At 42.7% G+C, this 27156-nt stretch overlaps 2 protein-coding genes across 2 annotated transcripts in view; both read left to right on the top strand.

Annotated features, from left to right (window-relative positions):
* plch1 (phospholipase C, eta 1) overlaps positions 1 to 22798 on the top strand; it is a gene marked incomplete at both ends in the record, with an annotated part of 57672 nt that extends 34874 nt beyond the window's left edge. The window contains 14 exons of the mRNA XM_083773177.1: positions 4408 to 4515; positions 7287 to 7439; positions 10242 to 10304; positions 11514 to 11614; positions 12998 to 13095; positions 13953 to 14132; positions 15561 to 15668; positions 15767 to 15891; positions 16148 to 16232; positions 16682 to 16828; positions 17227 to 17306; positions 17993 to 18052; positions 18682 to 19033; positions 20082 to 22798. Coding sequence (XP_083629303.1) covers positions 4408 to 4515; positions 7287 to 7439; positions 10242 to 10304; positions 11514 to 11614; positions 12998 to 13095; positions 13953 to 14132; positions 15561 to 15668; positions 15767 to 15891; positions 16148 to 16232; positions 16682 to 16828; positions 17227 to 17306; positions 17993 to 18052; positions 18682 to 19033; positions 20082 to 22798 — 4377 coding nt within the window. The remainder of the gene's footprint in view (positions 1 to 4407; positions 4516 to 7286; positions 7440 to 10241; positions 10305 to 11513; positions 11615 to 12997; positions 13096 to 13952; positions 14133 to 15560; positions 15669 to 15766; positions 15892 to 16147; positions 16233 to 16681; positions 16829 to 17226; positions 17307 to 17992; positions 18053 to 18681; positions 19034 to 20081) is intronic.
* A 3839-nt stretch (positions 22799 to 26637) lies between these two features.
* slco1c1 (solute carrier organic anion transporter family, member 1C1) overlaps positions 26638 to 27156 on the top strand; it is a 31460-nt gene continuing 30941 nt past the window's right edge. Inside the window, exon 1 of the mRNA XM_083772867.1 lies at positions 26638 to 26768. The gene's annotated coding sequence lies outside the window, so the exon portion shown is untranslated. The remainder of the gene's footprint in view (positions 26769 to 27156) is intronic.

Genomic DNA, 27156 nt, shown 5'->3' with positions numbered 1-27156 from the left:
GGAGTTATTCATATACACAAGCTAGATAAGCAGACCAGGGTTTGCATGGGGAGACTCTGCACACATCATTATCCACCAGCACAGGCAGAAGTCTATTCATGGAGGGAGAGAGAGAGAGAGAGAGATAGAGACAGAGGGGGGGGGGGGGGGGGGGGAGAGAGAGGTTTGAGGTAGATGGGGGGGGAGGCATTGCATTGGTGCACAGGTAGCACAACATGCAGACTTATTGGATTCCTTTATATGATGGCGGCCAGATAAAATCTCCCCATCTCCCATGTCTGCATGTCTGTGCTGTGATGGAAGGCAACATTGTTCCTCCAGAGGAGTGCATTCACTGCCCCCTCCTCAGTCAAGTCCCTCAAGGTGAAAGAGCATCATTGATTTCCTATTTAAGAAATACCTTTAGGCTCTCCTCAAGCTGCTGCTCTTATTATCTCCTTTTCGCCTCCTCTCCTGAGCATGGAAGCTTTTATCCTTGCTCGCTGCGTGAGACAAATGAGCCTTGGGTGTGGGGTGAGGGCCTGGGATTGTGGGATATCGATGGGGAGAGGTAGAAGGCAGGGTGCATTCAGTGGGCAGGAGTTGGAGTGGAGCTACAGCTGTGATGTGGGTCGTCTTCATCTGGACTGGAGCTCAGGGCTCCCAGAGTGAGGATCAGTCAGAGAACCCTCCCCTCCCACGCACACGTCTTCCCAGTGGCTTTGCTAATGGGCTCCCACTTTTCTGAAAGAGCTGCTTAGAGAGTCACTCTGGGAATCTATACGACTGGAGTGTTGAATGTGTGAGTGTGTGTGTGTGTGTGTGTGTGTGTGTGTGTGTGTGTGTCATAAGTGGCTTTAACTCATGCTTGTAAACCTGGGAAAAGAGACACACAGTGAACTTGAAAGGAGATAACTAGTGTATGTGAGACAGTGAGAGAGAGAGAGAGAGAGAGAGAGAGAGAGAGAGGGAGGGAGAGAGAGAGAACAATAAATTGTGTAAATTGGGATTCACTCCCCACAGTCCCCGGGGTTTTGCTCGCTGTGTGAACGGTTCAAAGAAGCGAGTTGTGTGTCATTTCAGCAGTCAAGGATGCAATCGACGAGCATCTCGAGATATCTGGCAGGTTTCATATCTAGAGCTGTTGACGACTGCCAGTCAATAATGATATGAAATGTGTTGTGACCAGCATACAGAGCAGCTTTCTTGGTTCATTGTGTTGTGTAAATGAGATTTACACGTAAATGAGACTATTTAATCAGACTGTCACAGGCAGAAACGTAGATAGATGGATTGATATATGAAGCTTTTTTGATCCACGTGGGGATATTATGGTGTTAAATCTGATGATATTATTGTAGACAGCGTTAAGTTGCTAGTTGCTATAGTTGGAATCAGCACCACCACAAAACATGTACGTTCTCTTCTGACACTGCGCTCCTGCACTGTTGCAGGGTTTGTATGGGTTGCAGGTTCAGTGAGAGCATATAATTTCTTTGTCGCCTACTCTAGTAGCCTGCATTAATATTCATAATTTCATAATGATAAACCAAGATAAACCATTTATCTGAGGTGGGGTTGGCGAAAGGGCCTTTTTGTGTGGAGTTTGCATGTTCTCCCTGTGTCCCCTAGGCTAGGTACCCTCACAAAAAAACATGCAGTAATCCAGGCTGTTCTCTAAACTACCTTCCCCTGGTCGGAATAACGTGTTCCTTCTACACGCTACGTCTGGCCAGGGAAACTCTCCCTTGGCTTTAGGTGAAAAGAAGCAGCTTGGACTCCTCATGCATACAAGGTCGCATGAGGTCTCCCTGAACGAAAAGAGCTGTAATTATATTATACAAATAGCAGTATTATATTTGCAAACAAAATACCTCCCATTCTGCTGTGCCTATGGTAATGTAGGCAATATTTTATTCGTTTTATGACATTTTAAATATTTTACATTAATATAGTTATCACACTGGTTGGAATCAATCTATGCAGGGATCCCATGTTGCGAATGGAATCATGTAATTTCAATTATACAACAGGTCATTTCAAGGAAGCAATCTGATTGGTTGAAACAGCTAATAGCCGTTCCTTAAACCAGTGCAAAGGAACACCTAATCAAAACAAAGATTTCAGCTGTGTTTTTCTCCCAGAGCGCAGCAGACTTAGTGGCTATAGGCTAGCTAGTTTCTTGGGACATTTGTGGTCGTAGTGACTACATCACATCTGTCATTATAAAAACATATCATTTTTCTGCGATTATCTTAGTTTTAAGGGTAACTGTTGTATAATTGCAATATTACACTGGAGGGTGTTCTTTATCGTCATTAAAGTCATTTTTTTTTAACTTTTTACAGGATTCCTCATCATATAGGGGCTTTTATAGAAATTGCTCTCAGGAACAACTGAAATTATTTGGTCATATTTGTGATGTCATCAATGTCACCCTACGTTGTATAATTCCTCCCTCTCTTCAGTCTTCAGTTTCAAATTTGCATTTCCACTTTGTCCGCCATTGTTGATTTTCCAAGCTGGCATGGAATGGAAACAAGCCTGTGTTTATCTAGCATCAGTATTATAATGACTCAAATATTAAATAAGTTGCATATCAGCACCCCCACCACCTACTTGGTACTTTGTGGTACTGCAGCTAAAACAGCTTCAGAAGCAAAAAATTAATGCCATGGACTGGTTATATCAGAGTGGTGATTGAGGCTCACACCATTAGAAATAAGTTTGAGGGACATAGACAATATGATATGAAATATTAAAAACTGTTTTAAAATGCATGTTATAGCTTTTTTAATGCACTTCTGCAATAGTTGCGGGCGGGAGTTCCTACGGCACTGCAGGCGTGCATTAATGACAATAAAGAACACCCTCTCGTGTAATATCGCTTAAATTATGCATGTTTCCGTGACCAAGCAGACGTTGGAGAATTGGAGATGCAGAAATTGAACAGAAATAGTTTGATCACCAAGGGAAATTACAATTGCTCTTGCTCGTAATACAAATAACACCAAGAAAATAAAAATAAAATATATATATTGCACATCTGTCTATTGTGTCCTGTTGAATATCTTGCAGTGTGTGATATCCCCTGTCACGGTGTCACCGATATGTCATAATAGTCGGGAAACCACAATGACTTGACAGCTGATTTAGGGAGTGAACTGCGGAGCGATCTTGGCTTTCTGACAAATTTGAAAATCGTGCCGTGTCTAGGGGGCATACAGTGTGTGTGTGTGTGTGTGTGTGTGTGTGTGTGTGTGTGTGTGTTGTTAGTCTGTGTGCCTTTATTTTGAGTTGTATGCAGTCATGACAGTTTGACACACATGTCAGTGTGCATATGTTTAAGATATGGGAGGGAGGGGACATTGATGTGTATGTGAGAGTATAGGAGACTTTTAAGGTCAATACACGCTCCTTCTGACGTGGGAAAGGATCAGCTTCGCTCTGGTATTTCGAACTAGTTGTCTCCACCAGGCCGAAGGCATGTGGGGAGAGTATGTTTTGCACTCCGTCCGTCCGTCCGTCCGTGTGTCCGTGAACAGCTAATCTCGGCCACCGTTAACCCGGTCGATGCCATATTTTGCACACACACTCCCTGGATGCCAACCATGAACCTCTGCCCCAAACTTTCCAGAACGGCCTGTTATAGCGCCACCAGGAGGCCACTTTGTGCAAAACAAGTTTTTCGATGCCATATTTTGCACACACACTCCCTGGATGCCAACCATGAACCTCTGCCCCAAACTTTCCAGAACGGCCTGTTATAGCGCCACCAGGAGGCCGCTTTGTGCAAAACAAGTTTTTGCACAGTACACCTACAGATTTTGTCCAAACATCACGCAAATTGGTACACAGTCTCTCTAGAGCCATTCAACGAAACGGGTCTTTCAGATTTATCAGACTCCATCCTGATTGGTTAAGATTGGCTTCCAAAGTTCACAGGAGTGCTCAGTTTCAAACAAAATGCTGCAAATCATGAACACATTGCGTGATTTCTGTGAAATTGTGCACCCACATTCCCACTAGGCCGAGGACGAAATGCCACATGAACAATTTCAACTCAGCCTCAAGGTGGCGCTATAACTGGCCGAAAAGTGTTTTTACCTCTAACTGCACGGATCTGTGGATAACCTGGTGGAGACCTGTGCCCGGAAGGGCACTTTTTCTAGTTAGGAGAGTCTTTCTCCCCCTTTTTTGAAAAAAGAAAAATGCTCAACATGCTCAAAGTGTGAGGTGAATTCGATTGAGACAATGCAATTCCCTCTTTCATATCTCTCTTTAATACCCTCCCCCGTCTGTCTGTCTGTCTGTCTGTCTGTCTGTCTGTCTGTCTGTCTGTCTGTCTGTCTGTCTGTCTGTCTGTCTGTCTGTCTGTCTGTCTGTCTGTCTGTCTGTCTGTCTGTCTGTCTCTCTCTCTCTCCCCAGGGGAAACGTCTTCCTCCCTATCTGTCTGCAGATGCAGAGGAAGGGGACGTGTCAGACGACGACAGCGCTGATGAAATTGAGGATGACTTTAAACTGAAGCACAGTAATGTAAGGAGTGGACCAAGGTTATAATAGTTTTGGTTTTTTCATTATAGTTTAGTTTTAGTTAGTTTTGACTTTTTTCTTTCTAATTCAGTTAGTTTTAGTTCGTTTTTAGAGCGGGTTTGCTAGTTTTTATTTAGTTTTTATTTAGGTGAAATGCTTAGTTTTAGTTTAGTTTTAGTTTTTTTTCGTACTTTGGTTTATTTGTCAGGTAGCCTATAGGATTAAAAAAGATCAGAGTAAGTATTGTGTAATACAATCTAAAAAAATATACCATTTAAAAAAAAAATTATATACTCAGCAACAAAAGTTCAGAAATGTCACTTTGGTCCTTTATTTCTCCACTTTGATAATACCAATTGGTGTATGTTTTATATAATTGTAAAATCGTTGATCGTTGTCACCTGTACATACAACGAGGTATAGATTTTAAGGATCGGGCATTCGTGGAATGAGCAACACAGCTAAGCGGGTGGGTAGCGCCCCCAAAAATGTGTATACCAACCCTTGCTTTGAGTTGCTTAGTGGATTGGATGATTGCACTCTCCCACAGTAATAAGGAAAAAACAACACTTGGTTCTGTTGGTCGCACTTACAGCACGCCCAAGCTGATCCCACAAGTGTTCAATTGGGTTGAGGTCTGGACTCACGGCCATTCCATCCTCTCCACTCCTAAACTTTGGAGGTACTCTGTGTTCCTGTGAGCCTAGTGGTGTGCCGTGAGGATATTACAAGTGGGCCACTTACTGCCATGTTGAGTGGTCAGACGGGGGGACCGCAATCACTTTTGAGATTTTGAAGTGGGCCCGGATCCAAGAAAGGTTGAGAATGACTGGTCTAGTTGAACTGCTTCATTTGGACTGGAATACCGTCATGTTTAAGAAGCAAATACTTCCCACCACACGCAAGTAATGGATAGATAATTGCATCGTAATGGCATTGCTGTTCTAGATGCAATAGCTGCACTAATTAGGTTGTAATGTTGCTACACACATCCTTGCTACATCATGCGTGTAGTAATGTTCGTGCTAATCAATGCTTAATGGTGCAGTCAAACATTTTGTCACAGTGAATAGAAGATGACGGCATTAAAATAGTTACGTAGTTCAAAAGACAGCATAATGTCATGGCTTGTTTATTGCATCTTTTTTATAATGGCAGACATACAACTACTGTATGATCTATAGCATTGTAGATCACTGCTAAACTTCAGCATCGTTTTAGAGCTTATTATTATTAGCTGCTTATTTATTCCCCAATTTATTGAAGCCATGAAAGCCAGAATTACCCCTTTATTGTGCAATTTTATACTGGAATACAGGGCTTAATCTTCCACAACCGTTATGCTTGCTGTTAACAAAAAGCTACAGATATTTGTTTGCGCAAATTCTGGCAAGGACTTCCCGTTTGGATCCTTCATCGGACACGATGGCACTTAATGCATTTAATATCGATATAAGAATGCCTCAGGGGCACGGTGGCACAGTTGGTAGCGCTGTCGCCTCACAGCTAGAAGGTCCTGGGTTCGATTCCCACTCTGGACGCTGTGGGTGCTGGCGGCGTGTTTCCTCCTCAGCGTCTGCCCATACCCGAAGGCGGGGTTGGCGAAAGGGCTTTTCTGTGTGGAGTTTGCATGTTCTCCCCGTGTCCCCTAGGGTAGGTACCCTCACAAAAAACATGCAGTAATCCTGGTCACTAAACTGCCTCCCCCTGGCCAGCCGGGGCGCCTGATGGAGGGGAAAGGAACTGGTTGGAATAACGTGTTCCTTCCACGCGCTACGTCCAACCAGGGAAACTCCCCCCTGTCAGGTGTAAAGGAGCAACTTGGACACTCAGGCATGAAGGAAGCATGAGTTCAAGTCCGTTGCTCTCCCCTTGTCCCCCATATATGGGGACTAGGTTGGTGGAGGGTGTGTAGAGCCCAGGATCACATTAGATGATTGACACAGGGGTGAAAAATGGGTTACAAAATCGTGGGATAAAACATTTATAAAGAAAAAATAAAAATGCCTCGCTATTTTCCATTTTTGGAAGCGCTCCGGTTTCTAGGCACTGTTGCTAGGCCCTCGCCTGCACCGGAGTTGCGCACGCAACTCCCATAATAGCTTCTGTATTAGCCACGGCTTTCCATGCTCTATTCTCTGAAACTACACCGCTGTCCGTGGTGTTGATCAGGTTGGTGATGTTCGGAGGTCATTTCAGATCTTTCGGTGATCGTGGAATATGGCGTTTTCTGGAGCAAGGATGGACCTCGCCTTAGCTCACTAGCATTGGCGCTATTGGTATTAGCATCCAAGATGGCGACAAACCAGACGCGCGCCATACTCAAAATACTCAAAATACTCATCATGTGGCACCCAAGGGCCACCACTTTTGTCCACCAGGTGGCACTCATTGTGTTAAAGCAGAAGTGTTAAGCTACAGGACATAATGCCAGTGACATAATGAGATGTGAAAGAAAGGCAAAGTGATACTTTTTATGCTTAAATATTGTTTTAGGAAAGCCCCACTTTGGGAACCACTGCCATAGATAGATCTATCTATAGATTCATGCATCACTGTCTCTGTTGAAGCGAATTCATTATTTCTCTTCTCTTCTCTTCTCTTCTCTTCTCTTCTCTTCTCTTCTCTTCTCTTCTCTTCTCTTCTCTTCTCTTCTCTTCTCTTCTCTTCTCTTCTCTTCTCTTCTCTTCTCTTCTCTTCTCTTCTCTTCTCTTCTCTTCTCTTCTCTTCTCTTCTCTTCTCTTCTCTTCTCTTCTCTTCTCTTCCCAACACAGAATGGCCATCACCAGGTAGAGTCTCACATCAGAAATAAATTGGACTCCCTGCTGAAGGAGTCTCAGATCGGGGACAAGGAAGACACTGACAGCTTCTCTATCCAAGCTCTGCTACGGGCCACCCATCAGGGACTTCAGAACAACGTCCGGCAGGTACGCCCTCAAGAAGCACCTTGACTCCACTACAAACAGAAGACTTCATTCCCCATTGTGTATCCATCCAAGTGTCCGGTTTAGATGATTAGTGAAAGGTTGTAAACTGGACATTTGGCTGTGTTTCCTTTGTTCCACTGCAGACCTAAGGGTAGATCATTGGCGTGCACAGACATTTAGAGGGGCAGGTGCTCAAGTGAAAAAAGGGCACCTTGTGCAGCGCGTGAAACCGGCCGGTTGCCTTAATAGTGTGAGATTCATAGATTTTGGGGCCTAAATAATATATTAGAAACTTTTCATCAAGAATTGATCAATGTCACCATGGTCCGCATACTGGTCCACATAGAGCGTCGCAGTCCCGCCCCCTCGAGAGACCCGGAAAATAAATCCCCGTTCATTTTCCTCATAGACTTTTCAGAAAGTATTTATTTAAAGACGTTTACGCCGCGGACAAAGCCAATTCTTGTCGTGACAAATCATGACAATAAACACAATGTTTTTGGTTAGACATGGGTTAAGGTTAGGTTTAGGTGTGCTGCCCCGGGGGAGGTTAGGTTTAGGGTGAGGGTTTGAGATAGGTTGTAGTTGTAGGACTAATGACTGGTCTAACCAATGACTAGTCTAAACCAAAAACTGTCTAAACTAAGTACTGCACCCCAATGTTTTGGGCCAAACAAAGAATTTGAAAGTAGAAAAAAAAGACGCACACACACACACGCACACGCACACAGACACAGACACAACATGGACAGCCAGTGTGCATGTGCACATAGTGGCTGTCCATGATGATGAAGTTCAATGATGGCTGGAAATTCAAAACACTGAAAAACTGACCAAAAAGCAATGAGAGACTGAACATCTTGCAGTATTACTTAATATTTAATCTCCCTGCCTGCCTTTTGTGCTATTCATAGAAGCTTGAGTTTCCTGACATCCATTTTAATGCAGTAGTGTTGCTCATTGAGTGTCCCTGTTGCATTTTTATTCTAATTTACTGTTCAGCCTCTCACCCCATTCTGTCCATCAAACTATCACACACTCCGCTTCTTTTTGCCTCTCTCGTTAACCCCTGTCACTGTCCCTATTTCGGCTTGTCAATATCTCTATGTAAATATAATCTGCTCTTTTCCTCATTGCTCCCTCTATTTCCAGCTCTTCCTCTCTCTCACCTATTTGCCCCTGCAGAAAAGTTGAGATTCAGGATTTAGTGTTTCACATTTTGACCTGAGATCAGATTCTAAAAATGTCTTCCACATCCTGACAGTTTTCTGAAAAAGCTATGGCCCTCATTTATCAATCGAGTGTAAAATCTGCCACAGATTCGAGTGCAGGTTTCGTAGTACACCCACATCGCCACGGCATTTATAAAGTGATCGCAAACAGCTGATCCTTCCTTAATTTCGTTCTGACGTTAATAAATGTCACGGCTGAAATCTATCTGGCACACCCTATTAAATCTAGCCTCGCCCTCGTTTTTGCGACATGAACAACGGCAATACGTTTACTGAAACCATGGTTACATGAAAAAATAGGTTTCTCCCGTGCCTTGCTGCCCGCCTCACCCCCCTCTCTCATACACACGCACAGCACGCACACGCAACTTGCAAGCCCAACTAACTGGTGTGTTGTTAAACAAATAAAGAACGAACACCTGCATGAATTAAATAAAGTTGTAGGCCTTGCTGTCATGTCCACGCACGCACCTACATGACACATCGACATCGCATCGCCATGAATGGAATACGTTTGGGCTGGCCTATATTAATTTTACCCATTCGTGCGCAGTGCACGGCGAAGGCGTGAGACTGCGCACTGCTGTGATATTAAAGTCCTGTGGGTGAGTGTCAGTGATGCCTGCATGAGAGATAGGCTATCATGTCGTCAAGGCAGTCATAATCAACATTTATGTAGTGATTTGATCATTGATGAACGAATCATAAACATATGGATGAAGGCTTGCTTGCATGTGTGCTGGTATGTATTGGCGACGCACGCCGCGGTCCTGTCCTCAGGCTCCCGACCCCCGAAAATGATCTCGCTTTTATCTGAACTGTCAAAACCTGTCTAAGCACTTATTTAAATGGTGAATGATTAAGCCCCTTAAGCCTGCTAGTACTTACTACAAATATGCAAGCTGTATGCTTGTCATTGTCACTTGGAAATAAAGGCGTGCAGTCCATTTATGCCTTTTCTTTTAATAATATCATAATCACATATGCCGCATCACCGCATGCGCTCCAAAATCATCTCACAAGTGTGCTCGTATTACAAGGCCAGTAAAGCACTGTTTGATTAAGCACAAACTAATACATTGTAAACATGTTATATTGTTTTTAATTGCGCGATTTTAATTACTTGTAAAGTTGGAAATCTCTCTTTTTTTTTTTTTTTTGCAGTTTCTTACTGCATACACATACCGTTTTATATTAACATTTTAGGAGTGAAAACATATGTTTAAATGCCTGTGACAGCCTCTCAGCTGGTCAAACAATGCTGCTCCGCTGTTCTACGACAGAAAAACAGGTGAGGACAAAACGCACGCCAAGTCCCGAGCAGACGTGGGTTTTGAACGTTGTCACGTTCAATTTCAAGCTTTGCCGGAAATGTTAAATGCCGAAAATGTCGGTAATTTCGGCGTGCGCCCATTTTTTGGCGTATGCACGGTTGATAAATGAGGGCCTATGTTTCTATGTCAGTGGTTCTTCGATTTTTCAAAAATAGCAGACCTACAAGGTCGTAGAGCGCCACTCGGTGGCGCTCTACGACACCAACAGTTTATAACCTTGTTTTAATTTTATCCAGAATTCTAAAGCGGCTCTGAAGAAATCCCACAGCAGATCCTTCCTCACGACGCTTAAACAGAAGGTGAGTACTGTGAACATGTGACCAAGGGTTGTTTCAGGGTTTTTCATTTGTACGCACGCACGCACGCACGCATGCACGCACACACACACACACACACACACACACACACACACACACACACATACACATACAGTACACAATCACACACACAAATTTGATGTCACCACTCACCAGATGCATTTGTAGGTCAAATCTCTGATTGCCTGGCAACGCGAGACTACTGGTAAATAGGAAGTAAATTAATTGAATTAAATGTTTATTTGTGGGGAATAATACCAACTTTAGTGGGGGAACACCCCTTCCCCACTGTTAAATCTCAAAACAGTGTATTTAGAAAGATCAGACGAAAATGGAGCCCTTTATCCGCTCATTGAAATAGGGTCAAATAGGGTCAGTTATCAACATGTTGCGCTTGTTTGTTTGTTCTCCTCACATCCCCTCGTGCCCAAGGCAGATTATTATTCCTCTTTCATCACATGACGATGACCTTTCTTTTGCATCACATTCCCTCGACCTGTGTTCCATTCTTTCTACCCCCACATTCTTTCACGCTTCCCTCTTTCTATTTTGTATCCTTGTATCGTGTGTGTGTGTGTGTGTGTGTGTGTGTGTGTGTGTGTGTGTGTGTGTGTGTGTGTGTGTGTGCGTGCGTGCGTGCGTGCGTGCGTGCGTGCGTGCGTGCGTGCGTGCGTGCGTGCGTGCGCGTGCGTGCGTGCAACCTTTTGACAAGCAACCCAAGGCCTGTAATTACTGTGACCACAGTCTCATCCTCCCCTCAACTCCATTTAAGCTTTAATGGAGATGCTGCTACTCCTGTCAAAGAAACAAATGGTGCACCAGTACACACACATATTGCCAAGCCCACACTATCTGCACTAAACATGCACGCACACGCACACAAGCAATGATGTTCTCAATGAAGGATACACACTGTTCTTTTAAGGACGTGGTGCATGTTGGTATGTGGGAAGAATCATTCATGTGTATGTAATGGATGTAGAGCCTGTGTGGGCAGGATTTGTGTACATTTGTCACTATTAATGTTAATGTAGGATTCATTCATGTCTACGTTTTTTTTAATGGTATTGTATGAATTATGAATGAATATTAATTAATATTACAATATAGGTAGGTATGTATTGACTTTTTTTTAATCAAGTATATTGAGTATTTGATTACATCTTTTTCCCCCTTTGCTCCCCTCTGCAGAAGCTCTCCAAGTCCAGGCTAGCATGCCATACATCGGAGCAGGAGGACGAAGATTTTGAGGAAACCTCTGTCCATGAGTCTGGAAGCCAGGTGTTCAGCAGGTGGGTTTTCAGTCTAATTGATCCAAACACAGGCCCCTGGGCTGACACTGTCATTGGCTGGGTTTCCCAAAGCGACTTCAGCTCATGCATAGCTTACACAGCTGCGTAAGAGCCACCTAAGGTACTGCATGGAGCAAACCCGTTCCCCAAAAGCCCTTTGAGACAGCAGCACAACATGATCCGACCATCTTATGAAAATATTAAGCATACAGTATGCCTTGAGAATTTAACTAAAGTCTGATAGATGATGCTGAGCTAAACATGTTCGTTTAATTTTGAACTTTCTATATTTAAAGGTTATGATGAGATTCCCCACACACAGTGACAGTAAACAGCAGCTGTTGAAGTCAAGTCCTCTCTTCACAGTATCTTGTCTTTACCACTTAATCCATGACTGTACCCTGAATAGCATAAATACAAGCTCACAACACATACCGTAAATTGACTGTTTTTGCTATTTTTTGATTGATTGAATAGTTTATTATTTTGTTAGTGTGTGTGTGTGTGTGTGTGTGTGTGTGTGTGTGTGTGTGTGTGTGTGTGTGTGTGTGTGTGTGCGTGCGTGCGTGCGTGCGTGCGTGCGTGCGTGCGTGCGTGCGTGCGTGCGTGCGTGCGTGCGCGTCCTTCCTTCCTCTCACTTTGTTCTCGTAGGCAAACTTTAGTGTTCCATATTTATATATGCATGTTCACAGGAACTGTCACGATGCAAATTTCTGCATGGCTGCTCTTGTATTTCTATATTGACTGTACTTGTGTATGTACTGTAGCCTATGTGTTAGAAGTAGATGTGATGCGTGCGTGCGTGCGTGTGCAGCATCCATTCTGCTCCATATTAAGATGTTTCCCTTTGATGCTCTTTCCTGCTATTTCTAAGCTGCCGCCTGCCATGTTGATGAACAACTCCCCCTTGTGTGTGCGTGTGCATGTGCGCGTGTGTGCGAGTGTGTACAGTAGATGGGTGTAAATATGTGCTAATACCTTTGATGCTTTTTCCTGCTATTTCTAAGCTGCCACATTGATGGACATCTCCCCCCTGTGTGTGTGTGTGGTGTGTGGTGTGTGTGTGTGTGTGTGCGTGTGCGTGCGAGTGTGTAGATGGGTGTAAATGTGTGCTAAATGAATACCTCTTCTACAGTATACCGTATGTAATTGTAATGTACTGTACAGAGTGCACACAAACAATTTGTACAGTTTCTTTATGTGACTGTACAAATGTAACCACATGAACACTGAGAATTACAGTACATTCGTACTGTCTGTTTCTTACCTGTAACTTTAGTAAAACTATACCTAAACCTAACCTTATTCCTAACCTTAACCTCATTAAAACTATGTTTAACTCTTAACGCTATAACCCTGTGCTGTCTTTATTCATTCTGCTAGGGGTGGACGGAGGAGGAGGACAATGAAGCTGAGTAGAGATCTGTCAGAGCTGGTGGTATTCACCAACTCTGTGGCCTCACATGAGTGTCTAAATGAAGGTATGAAACAAGCACATACTGTACACATACTGTCACAAACCCACACACACAGCCACACAATTAGGTTTGAAAACAAAAACACCCACCCATCCCTCCCTGGACCTGAACGATGTCATGAAAAGCATAGGCCTACCTGTGCAAAGCTCTTACCACTGTGTAAAGACACCATGCTAGACCGTGTTAGACCATAATATGGTCTAAATATAGAAAGTTCGAAATTAAACGAACATGTTTAGCTCAGCATCATCTATCAGACTTTAGTTAAGTTCTCAAGGCATATGCTTAATATTTTTTATCTAAACTATATCTAAAAAGGTTAGTGTCCATTGGCACTAACCTTGGCGGTTTCCACCGCGTAGCAACCATCTTCTTAGCAGGTGTTAGGCCAGCAAATAAGATGCGATTGTGAATGCTGTTTAGTTGTAGCAGTGGGACACGTAATTTAAAATAAATAAAGATGGAGAACGTGTAATGTTAATGTAAAAGTTAATGTAAAAGTAAAAATGTGGGAACATGAAATGACCAATCCTGCCTACCGATCATGTCATTGGCAGGCAGGTTTCTGAACAGCCTTCCTCTGACACACAGTGAGTGAGTAGATAGAAGTTATTTTAATGAGCTTTAGTGAGGACCAATTAGTGTACATGAAGATAGGTGCCCTATTTTATATGTTGTCGTGTGGTCGCACAAGAATAGTGAAAATAGCCGACCTACAAGCTCTAATTTGATAAATGTGTGATTATTTGTTCATATTCAATTCAATCGATTAGTTGGAATAAGTATGTCATCATCCCTACCCTAAACGTGCTGTCCTCCATTCACTGTGGATCTGTCTGCCATGCCATGGTTTCATACAGGTGCTCCATGTGACGTCTTGTCATTCAGCGAGACCAGAGCTCAGTCAATGGTCCATCACAGGTCTGAAGAGTTCCTGGCGTTCAATCAGAGACGGCTGTCACGGATCTACCCGTCAGGCTATCGCATTGACTCGTCCAACTTCAACCCCCAGTTCTACTGGAACGTGGGCTCCCAACTGGGTGAGACGGCTGTCTGTCATTCTAAGACTCGAACCCGATTCCCGACACATAGACCTCATCTGTCGCTGACCTTTGTCATGTTTTTTATTCGATGACAGGAAGATAGAAAAGAAAAATGAAGATATGTGCAGTTGTGCACATTATAACATCACACGGTGTGCCATTGTCTTTGTAAAAAGTTTAAATGATGCAAAGAAAGTTCCACCGCACCAGCTTAAGGCAGGTCCGGTGTGCCATTTGAACGCATTTAGTGTAAGACTTGTAGTGCCGCCCATGCTCAGATTCCCTCTAGGCCGCCGCACACAGAAGCCTGTGAACATAGACATTCCGTGCATAGATGTGCCACGAAATGGTAGGCCTCAGACCTGGTATGGTAGGCCTCAGGTCTACCATTCTGAAATTTAATTTAATAATATTTGGACTGCTGGACACCTGACAGTACTCTTTAAAAAATTATATATATATATATATATATATATATATATATATATATATATATACCGGTGTGTGTATATATATATATATATATATTATACATACTGTCAGCTGTCCAGAGCCTACTGTCAGCTGTCCAGCAGTCCAAATATTATTTAATTTAATTTAATTAAAATGTATTTCAATACAATTCAGCTGAGTTCAATTCAAAGGTTAATAAGATCATATATATCCTCATATTGCTGAGACTCAAAGCCATAAAGAAGTAGGAACTAATACAAGTTGCAATGAATAACTAGTTGAGGCAATATGCTGTAAACCAATTCCTTTCTCTAATAAATCATCCTGAATTGGACCGTCTCGGTAACAGCTGTTCTTGATCAAACTTTTGTTTCCTGTTCTCTCTCTCACACAATCATCTCTTCATCATTATTTATATTTGGTCTCTGCTTTCAGGGCTCACAGTAAATCTCAACCACTTAAGCCCTATTTTAGACATTGTCATGCAAAAATAGAAGATCTATCTTAACACGTGAAAAATCAACTATTTAATATAAATTACATTCATTCTTTTTCCCTGGATTTCTTTTTAACTTTAGCCTGTCGTGAGTGACATGCCCAAGATAGTAATGCCTGGTTGTCGTTGAAAGTGTTTAATTTATACTACATCACACGACGGCATCATTTGCCAAAGAGAACAGATTTTCAACTTCTTAAACCCTTCGTTCACTGGAGTCCCCCAGGGCTCTGTACTTGTAGGTAAGGAAGGCTTTAGTGAAATCTTTATACTGTAACGATGAATATAAAGCCCAATTCTCTATATAAGACATGAATCATGCTGTTCTGTGATGTATTTACTTTAGACTGTATTATGATAAAGTGACTAATAGCCTAATGACATCTAGATACAATTATTATTCATTATGATTAATAATGGTTTATGTGGCCAAATAAACATCTCATGTCTTTCTTTCTTTTTCTCTATTTGTTTAGTTTCTCTAAATTACCAGACAGAGGGCAGGATGATGCAACTCAACAGAGCCAAGTTCATGGTAAACGGAGGTAGTGGCTATGTCCTCAAACCACCACCCATGTGCAAAGGTAGTGCATCATAATTTCATACCTGTGCATTGTACACATCACCACATTGTCAAACACCATCTGTCCTGCTCCAACATCTGATACTGTACCTCCTCCAGGTTCATTCAATTCATTCTCTGACGACCCGCTTCCAGCCTGCCCAAAGAAACAACTCATTATCAAGATCATTAGTGGACAGCAGCTGCCCAAACCACCAGATTCCATGCTTGGGGATCGTGGAGAGGTACATGTTTACTTAAGCAGAAGTGCACAGGCACACAGACAGATAACAGGCTCTGCTCCAGTGGTGTTTTGTTTTATTTAAAACACCATTAGTTAAGGCACTGGACCTTTAGTCCAGCACTAGCCAGGAACTGGATGTGCGCAAGCCACCTGCTTTTTAAACACAGACAGATAAGCCTTTGTATAGTACAGTCTTTAGAGTATAATTGCAGAATTCTGCTGCATTTGATGATTTTGTTGTCTTACTCTCTCATCAGATCATTGACCCCTTTGTTGAGGTGGAGATCATTGGCCTGCCTGTTGATTGCTGCAAAGAACAAACACGAGTTGTGGATGATAATGGTAAGACACGTGCACACATGAACATGAACACAAACGCACAGATGTCCGACAGGATAGCATATTATCAGTGGCTGTTGGAACGCACTCTTCAGTATACTCTAATGCCTATCGGAAGATTGTATAATATGAATGTATTTGTCTCTCTGTGTACACTTTCAACAAGAACAATAATCAATATATTTTATTATATTTATATATTTATGTTGCCGATATCGATCTCTATAGTCTACATTATAGTCTAATGTCATTCTATATTGTATATAGTTTCTAGCTATAATGGGGGAAAGAAAAACAATTACTACATTTTTATTATTAACAGTTGTATTATTATACCGATTCCCTGCGATTCAGTGTAACGTAACAACCTCACAGAGACAAATGTCTTGATTGTGCACACATACCTGGGGAATAACAATAATTGTGCTTCTGAATGTGTGCGTCCCCTATAGGTTTTAACCCAGTGTGGGAGGAGACGTTATCCTTCACACTCCACATGGCTGAGGTCGCTCTGGTGCGCTTTCTCGTCTGGGACCACGACCCCATTGGGCGAGACTTTGTTGGTCAACGGACTGTTGCCCTCAGCAGCCTTATGCCTGGTCTGTGCAGCATTTCACTTATTGTGCATTGAGTTGTATAAAGGTTTTAATGTGTATGCATAAGGGGCCCAAGGTGTTGGAGTACGCATAGTGACAAGCTCTGTCACTGTCCATTAGAATCATTGTGGATATGCTGCTGTAGACACATGCACAGGCATAGGGACTCATATGATATCCCCCAGCCATGGCACTTAACATTTATATTACTACGGTATATATTCTTGACAACATAACCATCCACAGACCACCCACAGACAGTCCATCGAAACGATGTACTGTCTGTGGGCAAGTGCAGCTTGACGTGGCCAACATTTGACCACTTGATATCTCAGTTTGATCTTGTTATTTCACTCTGTCATATTTTTTGTCTCTCTTTCTCCCCTCATCTCTGGCAACAGGTTACAGGCATGTTTACTTGGAGGGCTTGACTGAGGCTTCTATATTTGTGCATGTAACAGTGCAAGATATCTATGGAAAGGTAGGTGTAATATTATGTTTACTTCTTCTTTTTTATTCTTAAGGTTAGGACAGGGGGGTCTTCAATGATTTTCAGGCCAAGGACCCCCTAGCTAAGACAGAGATGAAGCAGGGACACCAACAAAATCTACACAATTGTGTTGCAGATTAAACTTTTTCATAGATTTCGTAGATAGCTGCATAGACTTGTTTGACAGCACTTTCATTGTGTAGCGTTGCGTTGGATTCATGTTAATGTGTATTTTCAGACAGTTACCGTAACTACTTAAATCCTCAATACTTAGAACACGTGTACTTGGTCTGCTCTTTTTTTCCCTCTACACCAAACCTCTTTGCCGAAAATAGCCGATCTACAAGCTCACAACGCCTCGCAGCGCGAAGCGGTGTGAGCTTGTAGATCTGCTATTTTCGGTTAATTTTCGGTTAACCTCAGAAAAGGGATGCTAGGGTTCAAGTGGTTAATGTAAAACAAAATAGTTTATATCACACAAATATTTGGCTGCGAAATAATCCCTATTGAAGACCCATGGGTTAGGAGATTCAGAGAGAGGTATTATACCCTCTCTGAACCTTTTTTCACAATTGAAAGTACAGTCTGAAGTTGTCAAAACAGCATCTCACGTAATATGAATTATTTATCCTGCTTTATTTAAAGGTAAACTTTTTTTTGACCCTTTGTCTTTCTAGTGGAGCCCTCTAGTCCTGAATCCCAGCTTTACAATAATGCACTTTCTAGGATCTAATAAGGTATCCTGATACTTGTAGGGTCTATAAATATGGCCTGGCATGGCACGTGAATGCATGAAACATATGTTTTGTGTTTTCCTATATCCACAGTTTCTTGCATGACATTGATTGATCTACATATGCCATACACTTTGCTTGTATATCTGCTGCTTGTTTGAACTTACTTGGAAGTTGGAAGAGCCATACATGCATCGCTATTCACAAAAATGCCTGCAATAAATCCAAATGTATTTATTGTTGTTTTCATTTGATTGTTGTTGATGCTTGTCAAACATGCATGCATAATGCCTTAATACTGATTGCTTTTGTGTGGTAATTTGGAAGTAAATGGCGCCATCTGTAGGCTAGCTAAAACATTGCATTCTTGTTGCTTGAATGAAGTAGCCTGACACTCACAATTTTCACTTCTTTCACTTCATTATTCGGCAGAACATATTTTGTTTAATCAGTGATTATGGGGCTGGAGCCAGGCTATGAACACCGAACACTCGTACAGTGCATTCATGTATAAGGGCATTAATGTACAGGCTATGTCTATTTTATCTCTATGTGGAATGTATTAGTTTTGTAGGATAATTCTTATTCCCATTCTGACATAATCTTTTCCCCTCATTTCTTCCTGCTCTCAGAGACAGCAGCTGCGTGGTTTCAGAGGGTTGTTTAACCGTTCCTCCAAGTCCTCTGTGGACAACAGCTCTGGTGCTATGCTAAGAAAGCGCTCTATCAGTGACCATCTCCTACGCCGCACAGCCAGCGCCCCAGCCAAAGGACGCAAGAAAACCAAATTGGCCCTAGCAGTGTCAGATGGGACGATCGGCACAGCCATGGAGGCTAGAGGAGAGGGAGCAGTGGAAAAGCGTTCCCTGCCCCGAGCCCCCCTTACCCAGAGGCCTGTGTCTATGCCCCTGGAAAGGCTGCTGCAAGGGCAGCTGTCTCTCTGTTCCCCCGACAAGGAGCAGCGTGATTTGGACACTGTCATTGGTGGGTAATATACACTCTGTGAATGAACTCTGAAGTTAAAGCCATGCAAATCAGATGGGAAAAGGATCTGTTTAAGTTGAAGATTCTAAGAATCTTTATCTTAAACCGATCCTTTTCCATCTGATTTTCAATTTACTTACAATTAGTATATTTATATTTAATCTTAAAGTTTGTGCATGCATTCCCCCAATGCAAACACAACAAACAAACCAACTGTGCTTGTTTCAATTTCACATTTTTTGACAATTTACAATCTAGGCATTTAGCAGATGCTCTTAATCCAGAGCAATTTACAGTAAGCAAAAACATGGTAATACATCATATAAATAAAAATAGTCATCATGAATCATACATAAGCTAAGAACCTAACAGTGGAATATCTACAGTATATAATGAAACTGCGTAATACTATAGAGTGCTATGTCTACATAAAATGCTGATCTAAGTTGCATAAATTGAGCCTTTGCATATGTCTTGTATTTGTTTTGCGCTTATACTATCATGAAATGTTCAATTGTTATAATACCTGAGCTACTTTTTCTCACCTTTCTCCAAAAAGCTTCATGTGAAGTGACAGGCTGCATACAGTGTTTTGCCTCACTTTAACTTGACTTTTCTGCCCCTTCTTCACTCTGTTGCTGCTTTTTTATAATAGAGAACTGACTAGGATATCCCAGCAGGTAATCTAAGATGCATATTGTGCAATGGTTGCCTCATTCAGAAACATACCTGTGTTGCGTCACCCAAGTTATTTTGTTGTAACGTGTTCTGAGAGTACTGCTATTGTGATTTGATCCCATTTGACCATCTCCTCCCTGCAAATGATGATCCAGTATATGGATGTGTCCTTCTGTTTCCTAAACAGCCTCATTTTTTTGTTTTACATGGTGGTACATTCCATTTGTCTGTGATATTGCTAATGGTTTGTGTTGGCTGGACTGAACGTGTCAGTTAATTGTTGGTTGGCTTGGTGTTGTACATGTCATGATATAATGCACGACTACATTTGGCAAATCTTTGTTTCTTTTTTATTTTTTTGTCGTTATAGGGACGTTTGACCGGCCTAGGTCTTCCTCTGTGGATCTCCCCATTGAATCATCAGCATGCCTTGAACCCAGAGTCTCCACCCCTTTGAAGAAATACAGCAATATAAATAAAGAGGCCGACCAATCAGATGAGACGTCGTATCTGGTTATTGGTGGAGGAGATGCAAGACGTGTCAACGACTACCCCAAAAGCCAATCACAGCAGGTGACGGTCAATGGAAACTGCAAATCACAGATCAATTCCACAGGCACACAGACACAGCCTTTCAGCGTACCTTCGGAGAACACCCACAGGGGTCTAAATAAACCAGAGACATCATCGAACAGCACAACTTTCACCAGTGCACCTTCCATGTCCTCATCTTCCTCTCCTGCCCCACGTTTTGTGGCACCTCTCTCCCCTGTCAACATGGATCACTCTGATCTGAAGAGCCCAATGTCCTTACAGGACAGCACCATCTCCAGACTAATTGATGCCGTTTCCCTGGGCAATGCAAATGATACCCATGGCTCCATCTCTGCTCTAATTGGGCAATTTGACATCACTGTTGACCAGAATGAGCATTCCACATTATCGAATGGTGGTCTGAACATTGACCACCATGTCCTCGGTGCACCTTCCCATTACTCAAGCCCAAGCCAGCCAAACTTCAAGTCTACCATCCCACTGAAGACGCTGCAAAATGTCATGTCTCCTCTCAAGACCAGCAAAACATCCAATCCTCCAGGGAGAATGGAAGGGCATGTCAGTTCTCAAAAAGCAGCACAAAAGACCAGCTATACAGACCATGAGCTCATTTCACCGCAGAAGACTCCCCGGGCTAATCAGTCCTTCCCGCCACTCTTTTCCAGCCCAGAGACCGCAGAGCAGGAGGACGTCTACACCATTTTGGACGAGGAGGTGCTCTCACCTACATCCGTGTATAGGATGAAGCAGCAGGCAATCTGTCTTCAAGCACTCTCCACAGCAGGGATTATGTCCTCAAGTAGCTCGGGGTCCTCCCCAGCAACGGTCCATCAGCGTTTGGAGACAGATTCTACTCAGGCCTGGCATAATGCTCAAACACGGAGGGGTGAGGAGGCAGAGGAGAGTGTGTATGAGGAGGTGTGTGATCCTCCAGGAATGATATCTGAACTGGAGTGGGGGACATCAAGGACATATATGGCTCCTTCTGTAGACAATGATCATTCCCACTTTTACCACAACACAGCAGAAAGTGGCTCGATGGAAGTGGAGCTAAACGTAGATGAGGATCCACTGGAGAGGATGCTGACCTCAGCACAGCATGATGGCACGTGGGGAGGACTCATGAGCCCAACCAAACGGCATGCCATTTACCAGAAGAATGGATCCACTTCTAACTGCTCACAGCAACATCCCCCTTCATCATACCATGCTATTCAACATCAGCACATATCACACGCTTCTCATGTGCAAAGTGCACCCAATCACCACCAGTCTCTGTTTCACAGACCTCCCAGCTCCAGACCCTCCCAATCCAGTGCATTTCCACAGAACAGTTACCCAACTACCCAGAACAAAGCTGTCTCCTTTGACCACAACAGAGGCCCTAATAGGTCCTACACCCAACAAAAGAGCTACAATGGCATCCATGCCCCAACCAGGTGCTACCAGGACGGACAAGGGGACAAACGAATGATGGAGGGGACAGAACGCTTCCGCAATGGCTCCTCTTCCTCTGAGTGTCTCCCCGACCGGTCGGCTTCACCTGCGAGTCTATCTAAAGAGAGACATTTGTATTCCCCTCATTCTGACTGTGATGCAGTGTACAACCAGGTGGACTACAGCTGCTTCACCCCTTCACCTTTAGCTTCTCACTGTGCTCAGACACAGAGCCAGACATACACCCAAACACAGCCACAAATCTTTTCACATACAAATAATAAGCACCAATCACAAACTCACACTGACACTCCATTGCAGACCTATTCACGCCCATACACAGCTCTTCCTCAGCCTGGTCCTGTTGCCTCCAAAGGTGCCAGCCCCTGTAAGTCCAAGTCCCTGGGAGACTTGACCTCTGACGATATATTGTGCAATTTCCAGAGCAAATATAACATAATCAGCCGCAGTTTCATCACGTCCCATAAGCAGGACCACATGAGGAAGATGGGTGGTCTGGGTCATGGTGAAAATCCACAGCCTGCTGACTCGCTTACAGAGCAGTTGCGCAAACTGGTGAGCCTGGAAGGGGATGAGGGGGACACAGACAGGCCCCTGTCCCCCCAGTTTCCCCAGGTAGCCAAAGCCCCACACCCACATAACTCGGACGTAATCCCCTCTGCTTCCAGGGATATTGATGATTCCCCTCCACTACTCACCCGCCGCCTGTCTTCCAGGAGCCAAAGCCGCGTGCGTCACATCAACAGCCGTGCCCGTGAAAGACAGCAGGAGGCTCAGAAACCCCGGGTTTCAGCAGCAGGGATCAATAGCTCCAACAACATTGGTGGGGTGGTTTTACGGAATAAACCAGGCTCTCAGAACCCGCCAGCTAACAGGCACTCTACAGGCTCTTACATAGCGGGCTACCTCGGTCACCTGGAGGACAGGGGCCTTCCCGAGGGAGCTTGCACATCATTACACTATGGATATGGGGACCACTTTGGCGATCATTACTATACAGATGATTCACTTCTGCCTGCAAACTCTTCCTGCGCTCCCTCAGAGCCCGAGGTATACTTTCTGCTGAGACTGTAGTTGTAATACCTGGTTACAACCTTAATGGATCAGTAATTAAAGACAAAATAGAAAAAAAGATTGTAGATAAGTGCAATTACTCTGTAAGACAGAAGATATGGATTTAGATGAAGAAATGTTGAAATAATTAGTTCCCACTTGGTTTCTATAATAATAGTAAAATCAATTCAATTCTTGTCTATTTCTTCCCAAAAAATGTATCCCCTGTAAAATATTACTGGGGTATAATATACTTTATGGATGGATCTGAGAGCATGTTCTTCCGCTAACAAATAATCACTATTCTTTAGTGAAGGAATCTTAACCCAATTTCCCTGTCTGGAAGTGTAGTTTCTATGTTTTGTTCAGTGTGTAACTGTACTTGGAACTTTCTTTCCTGTAAACTATTTTCAAGACTGATTGTACAAATTATTGTACTGTTTGTCCCTGTGATGTACTACCTGTTTAACCTATTGACATTTAACTGAAGCAAAAGAAGAACAAAATATGTTCTAAGCACGATGAAAAAAACGATGTTTGTATCTTTTGAATGTGTCGTATAATTAAACCGCTACTTTAAAAGATGGGTTCTATACTATAAAGATCATATTATATTAAGTCTTCCCTCTCCTTTTAGTGCTATTTCTATATTTGTTGTTTGTACAAATTCTGCACATTTTCTTTTGAATCTGAAATGTTTTTAGTTGAAAACCAATCTAACATGTTGCATGTTAATTGTGTACATGTCATTGTCAAGCATGACTATGCAACAATCTATACAGTACACGTTGCAGTTCCCTGCTACCTTTGCACAGGATGAATAGCTGTATTGGAGCAATAGAGGACATTTCACAGATTTGAAGGGATACTGTAGTAGGCTTGCTTGCACTGGGTGCAATACACTATAGGCCGCTTGTTTCCACTTGTTGCTTTCTAAAGTTTGAAACACTTTTAACATATTTTAAACATTTGGAGTGTAAAGGTTTTTATTTTTGTATTTACTTTGATACAAATGGCATGAAAGAGCTTTTGTTGACTGATTATTTAATTTTGTATTTCAGAAGACAGAGATACTCAAATGGAATTAGAACTGTACAGAAGGCAAAGGTTTAAGACGGGACAATGCTTTTTATTTTATTTTCAGTGTTAACCCCATCCTTCCCTTTGTATAGCTGCTCAAGAACTGAGCATTTTCCTACAAATGTAATGAAATATTGAAATGAATATAATTTGAACAAAACTAAACGTGTTTCTGCTTTATACCTTTTTTACTTGGATGAATTATGTATGTCTTTTGTTTCAGAATGCCACCAAGTAACTACTGTAACAACTAGAACTGCTTGCGCGTTGCACGCAAGCAGAGGGCGCAAGTATTGAACTATGAACTCTCTGTGAAATATTGGTTTCAATATTGAGTTATTAGGTTTTGCTACGTACCTACTGTACTACCTAGTCATTGGAGGTAAAAAAAGAAATGTATTTTGAAGTATGGTAAAAGCTTCTATCTTATATAAGAAATACATTCCCATCAGTTTAGAAGTGTCCAAGATCCACTTGTAGTTTCTCAAAGAAAAATAAAACATGGATATCAGATGTTAACATGTGAGTTCAATTATGATATTACAGCTTGTATATAAAAAGTATGGGGGGGAGGGTACTCCAGTAACATGTAGACTTAAGTCAAGTTTAGTCATTAGTGTATTCTAAATGTATTCTCTCCTTAAGTACCTTTAAGTACCTTAAATTTGTCCATTAAGCAAACCATCTAAATGATACATTCAGGAGTGTTGACTAAAGCCTCCACCCCAAATCTTTCAAATCTGCCTCATGGTGGCGCTTATAACAGGCCACCTCACGTTTTGGCCTATAACTCTTGAACCATACTCTTGAGTACATATAGATCCAATAGGCCATTTGTGCTAGACTAGATTCCCCACAAAACTCACATACACATACGCAACCCTGCCTGACGAGGAGCACACTTTTCTAGTTGTTATTTTTTCTAACTCAGGAAGGGGTACCTCAAAGTCTGAGGCCAGCTCCACAAGTTGGTACACTAATGGTGTCCTTCCTTGACACATTACAGGATGCACTTTGATATTGTTCAATTCATCTGTCTTCCGCACCTTCTGCTTCTGTACAGAAACAGTTTAATCTTAATCTTAATTAAACAGATTTGCTGGGTACTTGGTTGGGTCTGCTATGATACCACTCTGAAGCCATAATGGCTGCAGGCCAGGCCATCACTCTATGCCTGCACATTGGATTGGGTACTGTATACAGTATAGGGGCACCCAGCTGCAGCCTCGCAGACTGCTTATGGTCCGTGACTTGATCAAACTTTGTGCCCCATGCACATACTGGTAAACAAGAGCACGACAGTTCTTTGGTTTTGGCTCCTCGACATTGTAGCTGAAAATAATAATAATAAGGGTAATAATAATAATAAAGAACATTGATGTCAAATAGTCTAGTCCTCCATTATAATACGACATTATAAAACATAGTCTTATTTGCGACTGCAGGTCGCATTTACTATATGGAATTGTGCATTTCCCGTCAGTTTGTTGGTTGGTTGGTCACCCCAGGCAAGCCCCCATATATGGTGCCCAGGTCTCGTGACATCATGTGACGGATGGAGATGTGGAGACCCTGATGTCATAGTAAATGCGACCTGCTGTCGCAGTACAGCCCATACAGTGTATATCGAGATCCCTGATGTCATCAATAGTGGCCAGCAACTCTACATCTGACCTCAAACCCTTAGATCTCCATATATGGATATATGTCAGCCGCGCCCGGCAGCCGGCGAAAACTAGGGTTCTCAACAGGCCCACCTGTCCATTCAAACGCTAGACGGTCTGCCCCAAAGTTATTAGTGCAGCCGTGCCCGGCAGCCGGCGAAAATTGAGTTCTCCACTACCACCCTTAGATCTCCATATACTGCATGGAGCTGACATTCCATATGTTGATCTGATCTCATCAAACCCTGTACACTCAAGACATGCTCCTTACAGTATATGGCCAGTACATAATTCATTCCATGTTGATCTGACTCCCCATGCCAAAGCGCCAGCACTCGCCCAGCAGTCTGCCGTCAACGAGGCGGATGCGTGCACGCGCTTCTCGCCCTCAAGCGTCTTACTGACTGGGAGTTGTAGGCCATTGTGTAGCCTACAAGCAATAAGGGCCGGTGTTGACTGTGTGGGAAATCGTCATAAGAATGAAGATCTGTGCAGGGTAGGGCGTTCCATTCAAAGAGAAAGTTCCTCTTTGTTTGGGGTCGTGTATCATTTGTAGATGCCCAGTCTGAAAGTGCCTCACCATCACCATCCACTACTGCCTGGGTATCCCCAGTCAGGGTGGTGGCTGTTAAAGCATGGTAAAGCAACCAGTGATCACTGATCAGTTTAAAAGTGATTTCTGGCACTTCTGTACGTTGACTCATGGGAACCTAAATATAAAACATTTTTAATTTAATTTTATTTATTTATAAAAAGAAAGAAAGATTTAACCTTATAGCTTTTGGGAAATATAGCCTAAATATAGGACTATATAGCCTATAAACTGACTAGCTATCCAAAGGTTTTGTAGCAATTTGTAGCCTAACATTATTTAGGCTTTATGTATTTGGCCCCCCATTTATTCAAATGCATGTAAATATAAGTGGTGCCCGGAGTGCTCAGGTGCCCACACTCTTCTGGTTACCGGAAACGTTTTTTTGACATTTAATTGTGAAATATGTCAGCCTGAGTTTTATTTTGAATTTGCTGACCAGATGTAAAATGCTTACGTTGGTCCGACGTGACGCACATTTCGATCCTTGCCGTCACTTGACACAGGTGGTAGCCAGCTGGAAACGAACTCGCTCTCACAATGCAGGGCACTAGCTGTTGCGTCTCACTCATGAGAAGTTTAAAACGTGCTTATACTTTCAAAGAGATGTCCCGATCCTAACAACACAGGCTACTTTTGTTTCACCAAACACCTGGTAAGTAGGCATCATTTGTTTTTACAACATTATTGATGTTTTTACTTTGATGGGTTGAGCTTCGCCTTGGAGTGATGCATTTTTATCGAGTCTGACTTTTACTGTCCTATCTTTCGTTAGCTATTAAGAGTGCGTTTTCTGTATCTATCTATTATATATGGAATGAAGAGATTGTGCGTTCGTATATGCGCACCGGGAATGTGCTCAGTTTTTATGCGCTGGGCAGTCACGTCACAGAGCGGCGAGCGCTTACGAACGAGTTTTAACCAGTTAAAACATGGGCCATTGGTCCAAGGTAAATGATGAACACTTGCATGATGATGTAGGGCAGGCCTACTAAATGCTGGCCATAGCTAGCTTATAGCTTTCGCCCCCGGGGAGCGCACCG

The sequence above is a fragment of the Protomyctophum parallelum genome (genome assembly GCF_964188405.1).
Source record: "Protomyctophum parallelum genome assembly, chromosome: 9".
In the NCBI taxonomy this organism is placed as follows: domain Eukaryota; kingdom Metazoa; phylum Chordata; class Actinopteri; order Myctophiformes; family Myctophidae; genus Protomyctophum; species Protomyctophum parallelum.
Note: the sequence above shows the minus strand (reverse complement) of the source record. Positions and strands in the feature narration are given on the sequence as shown.